This window comes from Diadema setosum, chromosome 3 (genome assembly GCF_964275005.1).
Source record: "Diadema setosum chromosome 3, eeDiaSeto1, whole genome shotgun sequence".
NCBI classification, from domain to species: Eukaryota; Metazoa; Echinodermata; class Echinoidea; order Diadematoida; family Diadematidae; genus Diadema; species Diadema setosum.
Window position 1 is genome coordinate 11,059,123 of NC_092687.1, and position 23,409 is coordinate 11,082,531.

The 23,409-nt window shown below is 38.1% G+C and overlaps 1 protein-coding gene across 1 annotated transcript; it reads left to right on the top strand.

The window, feature by feature from the left end:
- Nucleotides 1–639: 639 nt before the first annotated feature.
- On the top strand, nt 640–21,603 carry LOC140247030 (cysteine-rich motor neuron 1 protein-like). The gene is made up of 4 exons (XM_072326330.1): nt 640–763; nt 15,361–15,576; nt 19,043–19,090; nt 21,283–21,603. Exons 1-4 carry the CDS (start codon nt 640–642, stop codon nt 21,417–21,419), a joined length of 525 nt encoding a protein of 174 aa, XP_072182431.1. The 3' UTR covers nt 21,420–21,603.
- Nucleotides 21,604–23,409: the final 1,806 nt, after the last annotated feature.

The following is a 23,409-nucleotide window of genomic DNA, read 5'->3' on the forward strand; positions in this document are numbered from 1 at the left end:
GCCCTTCGAAATGTATTTAACAGTAAAGTCTACTGATGGAAACATAAGAAAACCAAATGGTATGCACTTTCCCATGACCATGTGCACCATTTGTTCTAATCCTTGTGGATTCATTTAAGAGTAGGCTCTACATTATATATCTATTGTTGTGTGAAAATGAATTTACTTCAGAATGGTCTTGTTCGATCAAATTAGGGCCTAGACCTACGGAAAATACATGTAGGTCGAGGGACCTATATACTATAACAAGTAGTGCATGTCCTGTTGATGCACCAGTTCTGGACTATAGAACTCCAAATACTAAATTATCCCTCGTGCAGTTCTATTCACATCGGCCTGCGGCCTCGGTGAAACAAAACAGCACTCGGGATAATTTAGTATTTGTCGTTCTCTAATCCAGTATAGTGCATCATAGAGCATGCACTATTTGTATAATAGGTCACGTGTCCTCATAGAACAAACCCTCATCTCATACACATTTCCGGGTAGTGAAGTGAGCTTAGAAAAGCTTGGCGTGGCCCGCACACTACAGCGCCCATAAACACTCTGACAGATTGGGCGGGCAACACGTATGTCATTGGCGCTGCCTACCAAACAAAATATATATTTTTATTTAGGTCACGCTGTGAAGATTACAGAATGGCACGAAAAATACTGCCTGAAATGTCGTGGAAACTAAGCTTGCTGGAGATTACTGTACTTCTGTTAGCTCAAAACATCATATCATGCGCCGCAATGAGAGAGAGTTTGTCTTCTTCAAGCGGTAAGATCACACTTCAAAACTTTGCTTCTTATTCCCAACTTGACGAAAGCATAGATTTCGTGTTGATAAGTGTTGTTGATTTGGTAGTGTTTGGAATGATATTTTTCGTGTAAGCACTGCTCTCTACAATTTCTATTATGAAGGTAATAAATCTTCTCTTCGCGAATTAAAACATTCATGGTTAGCGTCTATTCCACAACAGAACTCTAATGCTATACGTATCAGGATACATTATCGCTTTCAATATTGTATAGATTAGGGAATCCTGCATCACGAAAAAGAAGAAGAAGAAGAAGAAGAAGAAGAAGAAGAAGTTAAGAACAGATTTTGAAAGGGCAGACTGTAAACTTTGAAATTGGGTATAACTCAATTCCAATTAACTCTCCTACCCTATCTACACTGTAAATATTGGATAGAAATGACACAACCTGGGAAGTGTGATTTGTGAAAACAGGCTCTAAAGTACAGGGTCTATTCAAGCGAATAATCTTTACCACCCCGTGCTAGCGGTGGGACCAAAAAAACAAAAAACAAAAAACAAAACAAAAAAACAAAACAACATGTTGACCATCGGAGCAACAGCAATGAAGGGATTAACATATTAAGCTGTAAATTAGCATACGTCATTCACACATTTTGTGGAATATTAATGGCAATTTTCAATGCAGTAGCATCACTCTTTCAAAATTATTGGATTGGAAAGTCATGAGTATGGACAGGGTTTTTTAACTCTTTATGTGCCACGTTCGCACGTCCGATTCAGTTGACGGCGTGCCAATTTCTTAAATTTTGTTCAAACCCACAAACCAATTCAAACCGATGTATTGTCAAATACCTGGAAGCTTTTCTCCAGCTTTCGTTCGTCTCACATAAAGCTTCCATTTTATGTGGTGATTGATTATCAAGCGGTGTTCCTTTATAGATTTACGTGTAAATTCTTAGTTTTTGTCAGTGGCTTGTGTGCAAAAGTCATGTCTTTACTGTAATATAGCAATTGAACATTTCTAAAAAAGGCAATCATCGATTTGTCACAACATTTTCGTCAAAGGTAAGCTTTGTATTTTTTCTACAACTCTGCTCACTAATGTCCAGCTTAACGGAAATCTAAAGAAGTTACAAGGATTTGAAAAACAGGATGTTTTCTCAAAGCATGGCTACTTTGGTGTCTCAAAATAATGTGGCACACAGGGGCTTCCTACCATAGCACATAAAGAGTCAGGAAATAAAAAGAGGGCGCTATGAAAAACACGTATTCGTAGCTTATTCCACCAGCAAGTGTTTGAGAAAAACTGCTGAAAGCACAAGTTCCTTTTTGTTTTATGATCCCACTCTTTAAATAACATACTGTAGAAGAAGAATTGCTCTTCTAGAAAATATGAAAAACTCAAAATTGGTTAGTTTGACCCATTTCACCTGCTTTCAGTCCTCACAGAAAATCTGTGCTGGCGATTTTTTGTTCCTTTTGTGATGCTCGGTCATATATTATAATTATATACAACTTTGAACTATCAAAGAAAATGAGTTTTCATCGGGATTCGAACCGGAGAACTTGAAAGCGCTAGTTAAGTGTTCGTCCCATAACCCTTAATCATCTTTGTTCGTTTGGTCAGAAGCCATAGTGTGTGTACGTGTGCCACACACACACACACACACGCACACACACACACACACACACACACACACACATACACACACACACACACACACACACACACACACACACACATACACACACGCACACACACACACACACACACACACACACACACACACACACATTACCCTCACATAAATCCAAAGGATGTAAATCAACTTTGGAATAAATGCGAATGATCGCCGAAGCGATGCAGATTTTTCTTCCTTTTTTTGTAATATATATTGAAACAAAGACAGGGAAAGCTGACCGGAAACAAATGATAAATAGTGAAAACTTTCAGCAAAAACAAAAAAACAAAAAAACGGGTTTTCATCGAGATTCGAACCCCGAGACCTCCGGATTACTAGACCGGGTCTCTACTGATTGAGCTATTGAAAACCTTAGTTCGGTATTCGTCCCAAAACCCTTAATTCTCTTTGCTCCATTGATCAGAAGCCATAATGTGTTTATGTGTGACACACACACACACACGCACACACACACAGGCATATATATATATATATATATATAAGTTTGATCCGAAGTGTTTGAACGCAAAAACCGATAGGTCCATTTTGTTAAATTCTTTTAAATTACAATTTTTCGTAACACTCTGTTACCGTAGAAGGCAGATGAAGTAGAGATCATAATGTCAGTAACCTACGCAATAGAAGGTTCAATTTTTAGAAATCTACACATAAAGGAAAATGTGATATCTTTTTTTTTTTTTTTTTGTAAATCGACAAGTCTACTTCTCGTTTTGTTGCAAAAGCCGATAAGTCCATCGCTCGCGGTATAAAATCGGTGCGTTGCAAGTCTTTTCAAGTTTTTGGCAATGCTCACGACGTTTAGCCGACGCATAATTATTGGTGTTGCCATTCGCGATGCCTTCTTTTAATGCAAGGGAAACTGCGTTGCTGTGGTAACGGCATATTATTGCCATACATCGCCGAATAGCTCTCGGTAATCGAGGTATTTCCACATTTTTCGGGCAATGATCATGAAATTTGTCGCGCACATCGGCCTTTAGTAAATGTGCAAGTCACATTATTTCATGGCTCAAAAACTGCGGTGCCATGGTATCAGTTTATTACTGGGATTGATTGGGGAAATATCAAGGAGCGAAAGAGTTCCTAATTTTTCAAGCAGAACGCTTATGAAGCTTTGCACACAAATATTGGTGTCGTGGTACAGAGGTGAGAGTGTCAAGAATAATAGTGGAAATGCAGCGCACTCGAATGTGCAACATGCACGAGACGAAGCCCAGTGCACGTTGCATGACATGTTGAATATCCGTACCTTTATTAGTGAATACCAGACATTCACAAGTTACAAAATGGACACGATGTTATTATTTGTGATGAAGTTGATTTGAATGTACACAATAAAAATTGTAATTTGATATGCTAGATATTGTTGAAAGATACTTACAATGTTAGTATTTTTTTTCTCATTATATAGGAACGGAAATTCCATCAAACCCAGAGTCGTTACAACGTGTGTAGTAATTCGTAAAGAATACACTTATGTACAATGCACATGTACAACGTGACAACGTCATCGGCAAGTGCGTATTAAGTTATGTAAAATGATCTCAAATTGTTTAAAAACAATTTAAAAAGAAAGACATGAAATTGAACTATTGAAATCACAAGTAACTAGATTACATAATGAGGGATATCCTTAGTGACATTCGCACCAAATATGAACTATATGACCATGACCATTGCATAGATATGAAGTAAGTACTTAAAAAACAAACAAACAAATGAAAATGTCCTAATTGCGACTGTTATACCTCAGCCATATCACATTGTTCTCTTAACAGGTTTAGAGTACGTCGGAACAATGTTACACGACAGTTTCACATACTTGGGAAAATGGAAAAATTGAATGCGTCGCGTGTTTACTTTCCTTAAACAATAGTAATTGGATGGACTTTTATTGTGAAAGACTCGTAGAGAGCAAGTTTTAAGGAATGTGAGCATTTTTACTTTGACCAATATATTCTTAAGACAACAGGCCCTACTCTGAGAGACTATTAAACAAACAATATTGGGAAAATACTTCCATTTTAGTATTTGCACTTGATTTGACTTTGATTTGATTTGATTTATTTATTTATTTCAAAACGATAAAATGCCTGCTATCAGAAACTTTGAAACTGCTTTTCATCAAGGTCGTGCATAAGAACTTGCAAAACTTTATCAAAAACAGAGGAACAGGTACAAGAATGATAATGAAATTCTGACAAAACACAACATAAGTAGCAACTTGACCTTTGACCATCATAGCCAAAATTTTTCCCTACGAGCCATATGATTGTTTAGTAATGGTGGCATGCAAACACCGTGTTTAGTATTGTATGCTTTGGGTAATCTCCAAGGTATGGATGAACTGTGTACTAATATTTCAACAATAGATAGTAGAATTTCAACATTATACCTGACATTGATCTTATGGCCTGTATAATGAATCGCACCTGGCACAAAAACGAGGTGTTGCTCGCTAACCAGTTTTCCGGTCGCACTCTGATTTCCCACAGTTTTCCTTCCTTTTGGATCTGCTTGATAAATCCCGTCGCTCTCTGATTTCCCACTATACCTTCCTTTTCGATTTGTCGGAAAGCTGTGCGTCAATACACTTGAGCCCGGTCGTTTGGCGAAACGCCATGCTGCGCAGGAAGATGTTACGAATCTTCAGTTTATCGCGGTATTAGGCCAAGTAAAATAAGAAACCAGTTTCTCGTCCTCGCGCGCATCGATTTCGGCCGCCGCATCGATTTTTTTACTATTTACTATTTTCAAAATGGCGCTGAAAATACCAAGAAATTCATTATTCTCGTCCCAGCCCGCTCCCCGCCCGCATCGAATTTCAGTTGCCGCATCGACTTTTTTGATATTTACTATTTTTTCGGCCGCCGAAAAAAAAAATATCGACAATTCACCTACCAATCGTCATTTCTCATTTCTAAATACGCCTTGCGTCCTCGAACTGTTACAGCTGTAGCTTCTGTATCACACTGCGAGCTCGGCAAGAAGGAATGACCCACAAAGCAGTCGAACAGTACAGTACACTGTAGTTGGATGGGCGCGCGGGCCTGGGCTGTGATGTACAGCGCACTCGGTACGTCGTGAACGCGATAGCGGCAACATTTTTTGCGAACAGTCGCTGATATTCCACGCATATTTCACGCATTGTTCGTATTTTTCCCCGTTTCTCATATTTTAAGCGGATGAATTGTACTGTACAAATGCTTGTGAGGATTGTATCGAGTTTGTATGTATACATTTTCATGTCATTGTGACTATGTGCATGTGTGTGCAGTGTCGGAAGGTACGGTGCCAGTGCAGTGGCCGTGCCGGCCGCGTATGCGTGTCTGTAGCTGTCAGGGTCCCCATCCCCCTGGTCTGTCAGCTGTCTGCTCGCACGCATGAACACATTCGAATGTGTAGAGGCCCAAACACTCTGCTCTGTAACGTTGCATCTGACGGCGATGTATTCTATTTTGAAGAGAAAATGAATGCGCTTTTCCAGCAAATGTAGAATTATTAAATGGGTGTATCTACAAAATAAATAACTTTTCCACGGATTCTGGTTTGTCTCGTATTTCTGCGGGATACTTTTCTTTACGATGTAAATTCATGGACACGGCCGTGAGTCGTATATTACCTGTATCGTGTGATTGAATCATTCATCATCCAAATGATGAGTGATTATCAAATGTCTTTTTAGAACATGAAGAAACATCTTTAAATGTTTAATGCTATAATGCCATATCAGTATCATTTTGACATCCATCTGCAATTGTACCAGCCAGTTTCCAGTTGAATGTGCTACAATAAATATGTGCTGTGAAGAGATGCAGATAGGCCTACAGCGCAGCTGTGTGGACACAAAAAGTCACAAACACCAATGATAAATACAGCACTGCAGTGTTTTGAATATCATGGAATTCATTTCAGTCGTACATTTGTTGATAGATTGTTTTATACCTGTTTCAATTAATAGCACAATACATCAGAATTGCAAGTACACTGGTATCAGAAATGCCATTACAACACTAAATACCAGTATTAAGATGATCATTTTCCCTTGACATCTGTAGTGGAAAGGAAAAGCAAATGTATTTCTGCATGCATGAAGTTTCATTTCAAGTATGGTACTTTATCATATTTATATCTATTTGTTTGAAAATGCACAGAGTGCTGGCAAGACATACACTTGGGACCTGGTCTCTCATAACACAGCTATACCAGAGTGATATTTCATTTCATAAATTGGATATAGAAAATAGTAAAGCCCTCTCTCGTTACCTTTCTCAGAATTACCGGACGAGAAACACATGTTACTTTCATTTTGACAATCCTCGAAAAAATAGCAAGATATCAAATAGTAAGGACCTCCCTCATCGCCTTGCTTAAAAAACCCGGACGAGAAACTGCTTTCTTTTTTTACTTGGCCTTATATTTAGATATCTCTTTCTAGTATAAAAAGTAAACAACGGCAATGACAATCATCCCCACTGCACCGTGACAAACTCTGGACCTCCCAAAAGCAAGCAATATTAGCGCGTTACTGCGCCTAATGAACAATGGGCACTGCGGGTGAGCAATGCTTGCCCCCGCGTGATTGACTTTGGTAACGACATGGCTCAGAAAGATCACGGGACCAGCTTTTGACCAATCACAGGCTTCAAATCTCATAGGTCGGAAGCAGAGTTGGACAGACTCTCTTTATATACGGCACTGGTTAGTACGAATAAGGTGAGCCAAGTGACCTCTCAGATCACCTTCTATAGGGCCTACGTATATACTGATATTTTGTTCTTCTTCTATTTCTTCTCCATGCCTCCCCGAATCTTACGTATATGTTAGCTAAAAAAAAACAAAAAAAAACAAAAAAAAAACGACGGATCTAATCTATCAACGTGACCGTCATCCCTGACTTCAGGTTGACGTCTTAACTGAACTCACGTTATCGATCATATCCCCTAAACGATTTTTTTTTTCACCGAAATTTACATGTCATATAGTACAAGGTCTATCATTTCATTTTAATGAAATTTATCTGTACACAGCAAATGTATACATTTTCTTTCATTTTTTTTTTTTATTGGCTTACGTTATAGGTCATCTGGATCACTTGATCAATGTTCAAGATTGAAGTCAATGCGACTCAATATGACGTTATAACGTCAATGTTGAAATTCCGCGCGCATGTGTCATGACGATATGCATTGGAATTATGTCCTCAAGCCGCTGATTTTGATTCCATTTTAGCTCGTTAGGTTGGACAATACACCCCGCTTTTTCTTTACATTGTTATGTTGAAGGCTGACGTGTTGTAAATATCATTTCATGAAACGTTGAATCGCGCGAAACGAAAACGCATATTAATTTTTTTTTATGAAATGAAGAGAAAGGGAAAGGGCAAAATAACATCATCAAACATAAACTTTACTTGAAGGTACCTCACTTATCCTTGGCCAATTTTCACCTCAGAATTTTAATTGGACGGAGTCATCACCTCGTTGATATCGAAACTTAGGGCAGATATGGCGAAATACACAATATCGCCCTACTTTGGCAGAAGGAAGCAAATGACATATTTATGGATATTGTCTTTTTTATTAATTTTACATATTTGAGGCATGCTGTATTTAACTGAAAAATCCAAAAGTTACAATTTTGGCCCATTTCTGAGATATTTGGGTGGAAAGGAAGCAAGTGCACAAAATCGATGGCAAAAGGAAGCAAGTTACAAGCTCATGATATGATTGTCATATGCTTAATTTTGTCAGATTTTTCATGTTTGCTATCAAAATTCGTCGAATTGTCATAAATGCATCATAACGTGCACGAATACCAACATTGTTTCTCATGTCAAATTTCCATGTTGAAGGGCCTACCCAAAACAATTGTTTCTTTATTTGAAGCATTTGTACTCGATGTCACTTGCTTCCTTTTGCCAAAGTAGGGCAGAATACGTATCATAGTGGTGCCGCTCAATTGGGTGTGCGTCGGAATTAAAATTCAAGGATTAGGTGTTCCATGCTAGCTTCTGCTATGTCTTTGTCTTTATTGAATTCTTACTTTATTCCTCTTTCTTTGTAATAGTAACGTGTCATTCTCCCCTCGAACCTCAATCGTTTCATTTAAATTTCTATACTTTTCTTTGTCGTATTTCATTATCGTTCGTTCTTTCTTCAACTTTGGTATAAAATAGCTCAAGAGCAACATGCCATATCTGTCCCATATTATGCACATGGTTAGTCCATGTCACGAACATAATTTCATGAAATAACAACTACTTCGTGAGAAAAAAAAAAATCATCTCTGTGCTTATAAGTGGTCAAACGTCATAAATGCATCATCATGTATCTTGCAAAGTACATTCCTAATAAATACCGCTCCCATATTGTGTGTGCACGTTGACCATGTTTCGAGAATCAGTTCGTAAAGTTGAATATGTATGTATTTTTTATGATAACATATTTATTCACGATTACTAATTCACCATGACCTGTTTTTCATCAAGGTCCTGATATAAAACATAAAAATACAAACAAAATGCAATCATTGCAATGAAATCACACCAGTATTAAAATCCAAATCAGCTCCACGATTGAAATAACAAATCTGAAAAAAGAGCTAATTATCAGCGAAATAGAAGTCATATTTTCACATTTGTTTTTGCAAATCTTTTAGCGAGAAGACTGCAGAGAAAGCCAAAAATTATCAACTCATTGCCTTCAAAGTGCAGTAAAAAACTTTGATTTATCAAACAGCGCCAGTAAATAAAAGGGGAAACCGTAGACGATTCGGATGAGGTTTGGATCTGGTTTATTGCCGTGGCCGAGACAACTACGGCAGGCCAATTGTGCACAAACGTAGATTACTACATACACTGTATATAACACAACCAATACTGGCGTGACTTCTTCTTTCTTCCTCTGTTCTCTGACAGCTTAATCATTACTTTCCATTAGCAATCATCATATGTTTATACAACCTCAAAACTTGCCTCTGTTACAAACACTCTAAAAAAACTGAAACTAATCACTAAGTAAAACCACAACTGAACAGTTAGCATATCACCCATCACTGTGATAACAATCACTATACTGTAGTTAATAACAAAACTCTATCGCTGTCAACAAACAATTGATAACCTTATGCATAAACACATTGATCATACAGACTATCAATGTCCAACAAAAATCTTACCCATTTAACCTCTGCATACAAGTATATCGACACACAAATGTAACTTGACTTGCTTTACGATTTTCACAAAAAACACAAAATCATCATATTCATGTAAACTACCGGTACACTGTATTTGCACCAAACTCCACTCAATTACCAACATCATATTGTTCCTAGATTTCTGACAACAACTGAACACAAATCACATTTCACAACAATCTCACTATTGTGTACTGTATCCCAATATCTTCTCTTCCCCCATTAATTAACTAACTACACTAACATGACACTAGTAAAATATAACAAAATTGGAAAAGCCCTATACATGTATATATCATAATCAGATACATAAACGATACATTGTACATGGTCATCTGAATAAAACATGAAATTCCTCACTAAGTTGAGCACGTGCAATGTACATGGTACTTATAAAAACATAACTGGATATGAATTATAACATAACCAGGGCAGACCTGGAAAACACTGTTTTGTTTTCATGAATCAATCCTGCTCAATAATAGTGAATAAACAATCCAGACAACCACACTATATAAAAATACATGCCGGTAAGTATGTTTAAGCTGTACATATATGTGCCAATCTTGTGGGAAAAATTAACAAAACTGTGCTAATAAGGGGCATGGGCATGATAACACTACAAATCTGTAATACTGTACTGGAAACATACAATGTATACGGTCATACGAGTCTAATTTACCATGGACAGTAATCAGGCAGCCGGGAAGTTTGCCACCATTTATCAACATTAGTATTAAAAAAAAAATTATCATAATTTTGATCCTCCATATTTACAAAACAACATACAATACCTGTAGTAATAAATGAGTATACCACATATGTATCCGAAAAAGCGAACAGACAAATACAAAAGTGTACTGTCTTTAAAAAAATCATACATACCAGTAGATTCCACTCATGTGTCCTATACATTCTATGACCATCAATAAAAACAAGTGACAAATAATAGCTAGCTAAATACGACATCAGCATGAGATACTTGTATGTACTTGCACAGGCTGCAAAAACAAACTTATTGTGAGTCAAAATGAAACTGGTGAAATAATAAGCATTAAAATAACTAGACGGCTTGTGCATTGCCATACACAGTCAGCGATATGTTGACATCAACCCTGACAAAAATCGTACATGTCCAGTCTATCTACATGTCTGGTTAAATACTGGTATAAGATGAAATACAGTGTGGTACATAGCTGCCATACTAGGAACACTAAAAACAAAAAGGCACCATATTCCTGCCTGATAGCCAAAGTGGTAATTACAAAAACACACATTGCATCCTTAGTCCAAAGGGCAAAAACCTTTACTTGAAAAAGATTCAGATCTCGAGAAATCAAAACAGAAAACTGTACGAAAAAAAGGGGTTCACAAAATGATCAAAACATCAAATGATACCCAAAGAATTTTAGAAAATGTAAGTTTACCTATCGCAATGACAAAAAGGTGGGTATAAAAACGTACGATACATACAGTTGATGCATGTGGAAATATGTGAATTACAAAAATACACACCTAACACTGTGCGCCTTTATACACACTACAAACATGGGTACAGAATACAACTGAAATGACCAATTAACCTGGAGGAGACAGGGGCATGGGAGGACCACGGGTTATCGCTGATGGGCGGGAGGAGTCAGGGGGTGCTGAGGGATGGGGGATCCGGAGCACGCAGGGGAGTAGGACATCCATGATACCCACATCAGCGAAGCCATGGGTAGGAGCTCGGGGATCATCAGATGAGTGTTCGGTGGGGATCATCTGGTAGAATGCACGCGAGACTCCATCATCGGGAGAGGGGGAGGGATCTCCTTCGGACCACAAACGGGACAGGCACAGGCCGTTGTGCCATGGTGGAGCCTTCCAGGTCGGGTGTGTGTCACGATCGGCGAGGCCAACGTCATCCATAGGGAGGCGGAGGCGAACAGCATTGTTGTAGGCAGGAAAACCCTCTGGTTGGATTTTGGTGACCACGCTGAAGACCACCATGAACTGGTGTTCACTGTCTGGCGGCGTGTAGGAGGGAGAGGCATCATCAGGAGTGAGGTAGTAGCCAGGCGGAGAACCTGTAGAAGATGGTACTTCACCCTGCAAACGAGTACTGAGGACATCGACTGGCTGATGGGTGAATGTCGCGGTGGTCTTCTCCACACAGGCAGAACCATGACTAGCATGATGTCGATCAATGCCAAATACACGCATGTCCATGTGGGTTGACACCTTGGGTAGAGGGACATGATCCGTGACAGGAAGAGCGTCCTCACCTGTCTGACTGGGGAGAAACTTGGAGAAACCTTGAGGTAAGGTAGCTACCACAAACTGGTACTGCTCATTGTGACTTTGAGGATCATTGTAGGTATTACACCAATTGTCAAAGGGCGTGTATTGACCTTGGTTGTTAGACTGTGAGTGTATGAGTGAATTCACTTGTGGTTGGTGTGAAGTGTCTGTGAATGTAATGTCAGTGTCAGCGTGAGGGTTTGTATTGCCCATGAAAATGTTTGTGCTAGACTCAGTGAAGACAGTAACAGAGCTAGGCTCAGTGAAGGGAAAAACAGAGCTGGGCTCAGCGGAGGGAGGATCAGAGCTGGGCTCAGTGGAGGGAGGACCAGAGCTGGGCTCAGTGGAGGGAGGAACAGAGCTGGGCTCAGTGAAGGGAGGACCAGAGCTGGGCTCAGCGGAGGGAGGATCAGAGCTGGGCTCAGTGGAGGGAGGACCAGAGCTGGGCTCAGTGGAGGGAGGAACAGAGCTGGGCTCAGTGAAGGGAGGACCAGAGCTAGGCTCAGTGAAGGGAGGAACAGAGCTGGGCTCAGGGAAGGGAGGAACAGAGCTGTGCTCAATGAAGGGAGGAACAGAGCAGGGCTCAGTGGAGGGAGGAACGGAGCTAGGCTCAGTGAAGGGAGGAACAGAGCTGGGCTCAGTGAAGGGAGGAACGGAACTGTGCTCGATGAAGGGAGGAACAGAGCAGGGCTCAGTGGAGGGAGTAACAGAGCTTGGCTCAGTGGAAGGAATGGCCATATTGGGACTCTCAACACCACAGACTTCAATGCCAACTACACCTGCAGGAACAAAAGTCCATGAATCACAGTCAGAATTTGTCCCATATTTCTGTTCACACTCAAACCAATCACCATTGTCCACAGCAGTGATCTCACTCTGTCCATCATCATAATTCAGTAACACATACTCTATTACTTCATCTTCTGTATTCCACATCTCACATTCAAACCCTGGATTTTGCACTTTTGCCTCTTTCACAATTAAGCCTACACCAACACCTTCAGGCCGCATGCTGTGTGAATTACACTCTGCTTCAGCATCCTCTGTACTTTCCATCTCACACTCAAACTCATTGTAATCATGCGCATGTATCTCCTTCTCCATTACACTGACATGAACGGCTTGTGCGTGATGATTGTTACGTGAATCATAGCCAGCGGATCGATCACTGACACTATAAGTGTACATAGTATCATCGCCAAACATAATCTGACCTTTCGAGGGACGAACAGCAATATCATTTTGCTCCATGAAATCTGCACCTGCGAGCACATCGACACCGTCATTCATCACATGATCATCCACAACGAAACCGTTAAACATCAGGTCACACTCATTGTGGTATAATGTACACGAAACAATACCAACAATATCAAGCTCTGGAAGATCACCCGAGTGACCAAGGGGTACATCAATGTAATCCTCATATCCAGACCCATCGACAAGGATTTCTAAACCAAGCATATCAGCTGCAGTTTCACTGATCAGACTACAGACAGAGCCACTTCGAACTTCAACCTGTATGACCTGATTATCATTCCCTTGCCCTGTAGCAGGGAAGTGTGGAGGTTGATCACGTTTTGTCGCGTCTGACAACGCGGATTGCTGGCCAAGGCCAACCTGCTGGCCCGCGGGACACCCCCGCTTGGGTGCCTCAGCGGCCGGGGCTGCGCGTCGCTGCATCGACGGGGAGCCGGTGGACCCGGCCACGGCGGCGCATCGCTTTGTTGATGCAACGTGCATATCACTATATGGGACTACACACTATAAATCGCCCAAATACTATATACGTCACCCGAATTATCACTGTAAATTACAACAGAACGCCTACTCCTGCGTATATCAGGCGAGATTCTCCTTTCTCTTGGACTAGGGTAGAGCAAATTAATGGCGTTAAATTCGCATCCAGCTGCCACCACGCCAGTAAATAAAAGGGGAAACCGTAGACGATTCGGATGAGGTTTGGATCTGGTTTATTGCCGTGGCCGAGACAACTACGGCAGGCCAATTGTGCACAAACGTAGATTACTACATACACTGTATATAACACAACCAATACTGGCGCAGATTAATTTGATGTATTTTGAACTGTTTCATTGTTAGCCCAAGCAAAAAAGAAAAAAAAAAACAATAAAAAGCAACAATCAAGTTGTGTGATACTAATGACTACTAATGTACTAAGATGCAGTACCACAAGAACATGAAATAAGAAAACAAATTGTAGTCAAGCAGAATTGGGTTTGGGGTGGGGGGGGGGGGGAGAAGGGATTTGACAGAATATATCAACGTATAAAACCAGCAGAGCTTGGATGAGATGAATACTTCCCGTTGACTTAGGACGCATTACATGCGTCCTCTATATGGCTCATACGGGTAAATATCTTCCCCTAATGGCGTGTGGTAAATTCCAAAATTAAAAAAAAAAAAAGTAGAATAGCTGGGAGAAATGGTGTGCTATATCTTCACTAACTTGGGTAAGTGGGATATACCCTTTTATCCATCAAATTTGCAAGGGCTATTCTTCAGCTCAAAATCTGTCCAAGGGTCCTCAAAACTAGACTAGGAGTTTGTTTGTTTGCAGTTGTTTTTTTTTTTCACTCAAAAAATTACCTATATTCTGTACATTCACCCATGTAGTCCCTTCAAATTCCATGAGAAAAGCTTTCATCTTCCAACCAAAATGCAGTTTGTAGAGGAATTCACATTCAATATCTGCAGCTGTTATTTTTTTTTTTTTTTTGACAAACTGTATTATCAATTTTCATTTTTTCCCCATTTATTTCGGTATCTTTGGTACGAATTTGTGAAGGGGTCTGGGACATTCCATTTCACTTACAGGTGTGAACCCTTTAATACCCCAAAATTGACACACGTGTACGTCTATCCTTCATAAACATACACCATACAGGGCATTTTTTTCCTGTCTGCTGCCCTCTATGTCCAATGACCAATTTTGATACAATATTGAGGGTGAGGGGAAAATGAAATATCTCACATTATTTAAAATAAAAATGAATAATGTTGTGGTAGGTAAGTGGGTTCACAGTTCTGTCTGCGTACATAAAGCAATTGATGAGATTGCTTATCAAAAGCACTCATACACTTACAATGCAGGGGAAGAACAAACAAGAAAGACGTTCGCAAATCGTATTGAGCATGACTACATACAAAATAAATCATAAACGTGAGTAATTGTAACTCTTCGAACTTGCGGAGAAAGAGAGGAGAGGTTATTAACACTTTGTCTCCTCCAGGAGAAGACTTTGACCAATTTCTTTGTGCTTCACTGTAATTTTTTCAACAGACTAGGACACAGAGAGGTCTTATAAACTAAAGAATGACTTTCCTCTTGCTATATTATTGCAGACACGATAGATTGAATTTGGAATTGAATGGATTTTTCATTCTCTATCCTTTTTCGAGGATAGACTCCTCTTCAAAAGGTTTTAGTAGCTATGAACCGCTACTCCCGTGCGTCTACAGTGGAATGCCCTACCTGCATGGGGAGAGCTGGAAGCTAGACGAATGTACAACTTGCAGCTGCGACAATGCCACAGCAACGTGCGTCGTAGAGCCCTGTTGGCCTGCCTTCTGCACAGACCCTATAAGACCCGAGGGAGAGTGCTGTTCTATCTGCCCCGATGGTGAGTTTGACCAGCCGCCTGTAGATCATGGTGTAACATGCAACGTATCCTGTTGTGACTACCTAACTAAACAAAATTCAAATCAGTGTCAGCTTTTCAGTGCAAACACACACACACACCATACAGTCAATAAATAACTACAGAAAAAAAAAATGCATGCCAAGACGGATGTAAACGTTTTGGTGGGAGAATTCCGGGCCAATGAGAAGTTGGTCTGAAGGGATAGAGTAAAATTTTGATATCACAACTTTTAAAATTACATCATAATTGGATAAAAAAAAGTGTTCATTTACACAACGCAGTTCTTGAGCAGTCTGTATGAATATTGAAAGTGAGGAGTTGATGCGGTCATCACCTCACAGCTTGTCATAAATATATTATAGTTGTACGAATAAAATACCATGAAATCGAAATTATGCAATCATGCCATACTCTCTGACTGATTTTTATCTATTTATTTATTTATCTTTTCTTTTTTCTTTTTTTTTTTTGGCTAACGTTGTTCAGCCAGGAATAACTTTATGGTCTACACTGTCATTGCGGAAGAGTGATTATTCATCAGTATCATTTTGAAAGCCATAAAAGAAAACTAGCAAAACGTCACAATTGTGTGATCTCTTGACATGTTAAAGTAGGTATCCAGACAAACCGGTAAACTTTAATACATTATTTGCACAAGCTTCACTATTGAAAGGCAATTTGGCACTGTGTGCGTAGAGGGCTGTGAATAGGGGCGTGATTAAAAAATGGAAAACATTAGTTGTATATATATATATATATATATATATATATATGAAGAGTTTGTTCGCAAAAACCGATAAGTCCATTTTTGAAGATTTTGAGTTACGGTCTCTGTCATAAAGTACAAAATAATACCTTTTAAATTATATATAAGTCACTACATATAAAGGTACATTTTTGAAGTTATGGTGAAAAGAAGCAAAAATTTTCTTATTATTCTCTTTATTTTTCTTGACTTTTAATTGCAAATATCTCCATTTGGCAAATATGGACTTATCGGTTTTTGCGAACAAACTCTTCATATATATATATATATATATATATATATATATCCCTAGTTGGCACCTTAGGGAGACATATTGGGGGGAAGTGTCTTCATTAGGGAGACAACTGGTCATTAAGGAGACAGTTTTCGTGTCTCCATTGCGTAAACTGCCATTGAACATGTATTAATAAATTTGCATATAATACAAATGGAAATGTCTTCCAAATGACCCATCTAGGAGTATATATATATATTTATATATATATATATATATATATATATATATATATATATATATGAAGAGTTTGTTCGCAAAAACCGGTAAGACCATTTTTTTTTTTTAAGATTTTGAAGTTTAATGGAATCAATTCAATGAATATTGAAGATTCTTTTTTTTTAACTAGACATCATTTAGAGGATGTATTGAAGAAAAACATAAAGTCGCACACACTGATTTTGCGTGAGGACTGAAAATGAGTGAAATGGGTCAACCTAGCCGAACTTGACTTTTTCATAATTTCTGAAAGAGCGGGTCTTCTTTTACATTAGGTGTGTCTTTAGAATCCCTTTTTCATTTCTGAAAAACCTTGTCCACACTATTCAGTTTCAACTCTAACAACTTTTGAAAGGATAGTGCTACTGCTTTGAAAGTTGACATTGATTATGGACAGAATGTGTTAATGAGGCAGGCTTAATTTCAGTTTAATCTGATAATCCCTTCATTGTTGTTACTCTGGTGGTTTACTTCCTGTTTTTTGTTCCATTCATCGCACAGCTAGCCAGCACGGTTTGGTAAAGATTAAGCGCTTGAATAGACACTGTACTTCAGAGCCTCTTTTCTCAGTTCACACTTTTCCTGAGTTTGTGCTTTCTTTACAATATTTAGATAGGTTAGGAGAGCCATTTGATTTATGTATCATTTTAAAGCTTAAAGTCTGTTCTTTCAGAATATGGTCTTAACTAAAAATTCATGTCTGGCGACTTTTTGTTTGTTTTGAGGTGCAGGGTCACATTTGTTTGTTTCATTAAAGGGACTGTACAGTACTGGTTGAGGTGGGGATCAAAATAATGAGAAACCTCTAATGGAATATGAACAGATGAAAGAGCATGTAATTTTAAGAAGGATTCAAGATTTATTTGATGAAAATTGGTTTTCAAATGGCTGAGAAATCCAAAAAGTGAAAATAACAAAAGGCCACAGGCCACGCCTTCTTAGGATCTCTTTGTTTCACCTTGTTTATGGATATCTCTGCCATTTCAAAACCGATTTCATCAAAAAAAAAAAAAAAAAACTTTGATACCCCTTAGAATTGCATGCTCTTGGACATCTCATCGAGTTAATTCGGACATGTGATTAGTTCAGTCGAACAATCCAGATCGTTTTTTTTTTTTTGTATTTTTTTCCTCGAAAATCTGTTGAATATTCAAAATTACACTACTACTTTCCGGATTTTCCATTGTTGTAGAGGGATAATGCGTTACTGCAAAAGTGACATTTTTTGTTCTTTTATCTTAACTTATTAGATTCAAGATAATAACCTTAGACATTAACATATCATTATAGTAGTTCATTTGAGTTAATATTGCCTGTAGCAATCAGTTAATCTGAGAAATACTGTGGTTGTTTTTGTTTTTTTTTTCTCACCTGTCTGTACGTTGGTGTTTGGAGACTTATGTTTCGACATAACAGTGACACCAAATACATTGTCCGTGCCATGGTCAGTTAAATTACGTGAGTCAAAATATAAAACGCACAGACTCAAGCATACACACGCAAAGACATACATTTGCACTATTGATTACAGCTTATCTACATTCTAATAGTGTAAGATCAGTAGATTATGAAATGGCCATTGATGATGATATGATACAGTATAACAACAAACAACCAGAACTACTTTTATCTAGGAAATTGTTCCATGATGACAGGATAATCCCTTGAATTGTTTTAGGTGGTGACTGTACATTAGTATATTTTTTCGTCTACTCTTGTTTCATTTACTTCTACGTCTACTCTTCTTTCACAATTACTTCCCATTCAGTGAGTGGCAAGATTTTCTTTATGTATCTCTTTATTGTGCCCTTCGCACAATTACCCCCCACTCAGTGAGTGGCAAGATTTTCTTTATGTATCTCTTTACCTGGGGCCATCTTCCTCGTCAAGCTTAGCTTATGATGATGGTCCCCTGCATTTCATTTTTATCATTTCCTATTGCTTCCTTTTATGTATGATATTCGTTCTTGAAAAAAGAAAATGTATGTATGATCCAAACGTTACGAATATTAGCTCTGTAAATGACTATGTAAGTATTTTGTTGATTTGTTGATTTGTATTGATTTTGAAATGCAGAAATAAAAACTGAACTGAACTGAACTGAACTGATTTGTTATCAGTCTAGAATCCTTTACCTACTGAACATTCTCATACTAGCTTCGGATTTCCTCCTGCTTATTCTGTAGAAAACGAAACTGTCGTGAAAAGGTCGGCCTGTCAGGAATTGGCAGCAGGTAAGACTCTCGAATAATCATAAATGTTAAACCCTTTCAATGCCAATAAGTCAAATGTGCAAAATGTTCACACACATGCCTATGGACAATAGATTGGTTAAGCACGCAGGCAATTAATTGACGAATGAACATTGACTTTCATCCTTCAAAAAAGACTGAGAAAAAGGGACTAGCTGGAATTCTAAGATATGCAGTTTCTTTTTTTGTCGTTGTTGTTGAGTTGCGTCGAGAAAGAACGTGGTGGTTTCAAAAGTGTACAAACATGAAATTGAAATAGAGACTAGATTTATGATTTCAATTCCTCGGTAGTAGTACTTAACTGCTGTGAGGGATGTATCATATGCATAATAATACGTTAATTGTTTCATGTTATAGTTTAATATCTCTCATCTTAAAGAACTTATGCAGAGAAGGATTTGTTACAATGGTCTTACGACAGTGTAAGGCATGTCTTCTCAGCTTCTTTATCATTTTAGAGTGATTGGTAAGGAATTTGCAACTATAATTTATGCATTTATAATCATTTCCTCTTTCTCATTCATGATCCTTCATTTCCGAGTCATAACTAAAAGGAAAAGCATTGATAACATACCATCGTGTTTTCTTATTCTAATTGAGGTAATGTACTTATCAGGTTATTAGGAGACCTCGGGATGATTTTCAGATTGTTAAATTTTAATAACTATAAGTCAGTTATAGTTAGGATAGAGTTTCAGAATTTATGATAGTTGGGATGAAGAATATGACTATTTTCGAAATTTAGAACAAATTGCAATGATCAAGGATGATGCCATGGCAGGGTCACCATAAGAATGCATGAGTTGGGGCTCAAGGAAGCAGAACAAAAGAGGAAGGCATGCATAGATTATACACAGGTGAACTCGCAAGAGAGGGGTATTCTATTGGAATTGCACTGCTACATTTCTGAAGTATGTGAGCCTTCTATGTAATCATACTTGTTCAGTGTAATTTGTATAATGTTTTCGGAAGTATTGTTTTTTTTTGTTTTTTTTGTTTTTTGTTTTTTTTTTTTTCTGGTCAAGAGCCAGAATGAATTCCACAAATCTATACATGGAGCTTTTGATTTATGAACTACATAATGTGAGATTATGAAAATCGTCTGGAATGTCCCTTTAAGCTTAAAAGATTCGATCGCTTTAAAAAAAAATTGTTCTTTTTCTTGTCTCTCCTTCCACTTGTTGGCACCTTAGTGTTAATACATTATTGTATGGACATGATAAAAAAAATGAATGTAACACCAAATACCTTGTCCGTATCTGAGGGGAAATATTAATGATTATGGATCACTTTTATTTGATAGCGTGGAATAAAAAGAAAATATCCTGTTCGGCATTTGAACTGTAACGAACATGTGTACCTGCATACGTACAAATATGCAGACATGCACACATCGGTAACGATATATACTATCAATGTTTCGATTACAAAAATTCCTCCAGATGAGGACTTCAATGATAATATCCGGCTCCTGTTACTTTGTGAACTAAAATGAAACCGTAACATTACACTTGAAGGTATAGAGTTCAGGTGAGAATAAAGTCGGAGTTTAATATAATTATTTTTTCACAATCATACTTTTCTCGGGTAGCACGTATGTGTTTTTTATTAATGTCATTGAAACTATTCCTTAGAGCTACAAAAATCATATGAAAACAGTTGACGGCTGTTTTGAGAAAGACGTCTTCATCAGGAATTGCATCGTTTGGAATTTTTCCCATTTCACTCTTGGCCAGGAGCATGGTTTATTTGTCACAGCTGTTTCTGATGTTGTTGTTATGGTGGTGGTGGTTTTGTTTTTTGTTTTTTTCCGGGGGGGGGGGTCGGCAGTGTTGGTGGTATAACAAGGGGAGAGAAACTTCTTGGCATAAGTCATCTTGTTATGGACATTCATATTAACAGCCGCAGAACACGTCATTTCCCCAGAACATCCGGCAAAACAACGAATAACAGGATTGATGTCACACTAAGGGAAAAAAGTACCTGAAGTACTACCTCGTGTCTAATAGTTATCATACGATCATATTTTTCAATTATTTTGTTTTCTTGTATTTCTCATGAGTGTTGTAATGTTATCTGCTTTCTGTTATCTGTTTGTATGGAATTGTTGAATAATTCTCAACCAACCGACCAAATCTATCTTTATCCAAAGATCATGATCTTTCCTTTGATAGATCCATTGAATGAGAACCGATCTGGGTGTAAAACAGAGGAACCAAGGATTGGTACCACCTCAAATGCTAACACTTCACCAGTCATTACACTGAGTGTTGCAGTGGGAAGCTCAATCGCCGTACTCCTGCTGTGGTGAAAATGTAGGAATGGCTGGAAGAGAGGAGGGGACCAGCATAACCAGGGTACATAGAGGGGATACTCGTGGATCACAATACAAATTAATGTCCATTACCGATCACCCATACCAAAGCACAGGCCATCCACGCATCGCCCATCCTGATCGAGAAAGGAAGAGAGCTCTGTGCCATTCAGGCAAGGCTCCTGAGCCTGAAATACTCAGCGGAAATTGTCACCGTCGCTTCACCGATCATTATAAATTCAATTCGGTGGCAAAACGTTGCATATCAAATTTTGGTGAAAATGACTTTTTTTTGGTCAATGGTCAGATGATTAGCAATGTTATCTCCTGTACGAATCTTAGCTGTCTTGAATACCCCCAAAATGAAGCCACCACTTCATGTTATACTTGATTTTTTATAGTGCTTTGGCTGACGTGTTTTTTCTTGTTTTTTTTTTCTGTTTTTTTTTCTCTCCTGAACATTGACATTTTGTAAATACGAGTTCATGTTGCCCAAGCGACGATGAACATGTGTGACTCTGCATCACAAAACTACCATAAAAAATGCCAGGCTTGAGTTTTTAGTTAACGACAGATTTAAGAAATGACAGACTCTTAGCGTTGATTTGAAGTATAGGCCTACAATACAAATTGATATTATGATAACCTGTCTAATTAAGGGGAAAATGTGCATACTTCGCAAAAGTTGTGCTCTGTGCAATGGATGTGGACAGAAAACACAATGCAAAATCCAAAAAACAACGTTAAAGAAGGGATTATCAATTTAACCTCAAAACTCCCCGACTCAATTAGGACTTCTTTACTTATCATGTTTATTCTATATTTCATACCAGTCTTGGAAAAACTTACAAAACAAAGTTAAGGTAAAAAGTACAGGGAGAAGTACACTTATCTATTTTTCAACAATAGATACGGATAGAATTTGTTGTTTCTAACAACGTGGGCTTAAGAAATAATTGATTAATATTGGTTGATTTAATCAGTTATATAGTACAAACAATGCTAAAACAAGACTGTGGAAAAGTGTCTTTATGACATTTAAAGGGGTCTTTAAGGCATACCTATTGTAATCACACTGTTAACAAAAATGCTTTAGGAAAGCAACTCCAAAATGAAACATAAAAAAACACATTTTTTTTTTTAATTTATGATCCCAAAATTTCGAAACATGTAGAAGAATTAATTTTTGAGAAAAAAATGAATAGTAAATCAATAGGTAAACTCAATTCACTTGTTTTGAGTTCTCACATTAAAGCACTACTTGCGTCTTTCTGTTGGTTTTTGAAGCATGATCACATAAACGAAACATTTCGTCTATCACTGGATTCGACCTTTTGCGCTCAAACTCAGAGTCAGACCCCTGCTACCCTCCTCTATGTTCACCAGGTCCAAAAGACACTCATACCCATACGCTACTTAATTCAAAAAGTAGTGAAACTTAGTCGGAACGAGAGAACTTTTCTACTGACATAGGTGCGTCCGTCTCAAATATCTATCAAGTCGCTGCAGCTCATCAGTAGAATGTATTGTACTATTGATAATCAAGATGTGAATGACGCCAACTTTATATCTACAGCTACCTCTATACTATGGTACGCACTATAGTCAGTCAACGTCAACGAAGAATTAGAATTACTTGCGTGTAAAGATACTGATTATATGCTTGGGATAAATGAATAGCAGTCCAATCCCTGTAGAGTTTTGATGTCATTATGCAGCTCCTGTCAACAAATGAATATCTGACTAAAAAGCTGCTTATGTACTTTATGAATAGGAGATTGCATGCATGCAGTTTAAGTTTTGATTACACAAAAAATACCCTTACATGAAAGTTTATCCGCGATGCAATGCCTTTATCTTTGTCGATGCATGAACATGGTAATACAGAATTACAAATATTTTGCTAAAATTTAGCTATGATTTGATTTGTGAGCTAATAGGCCTAACCTGCTGGAAAGAACATAATGTCGCACCGTGTGTTTACAAT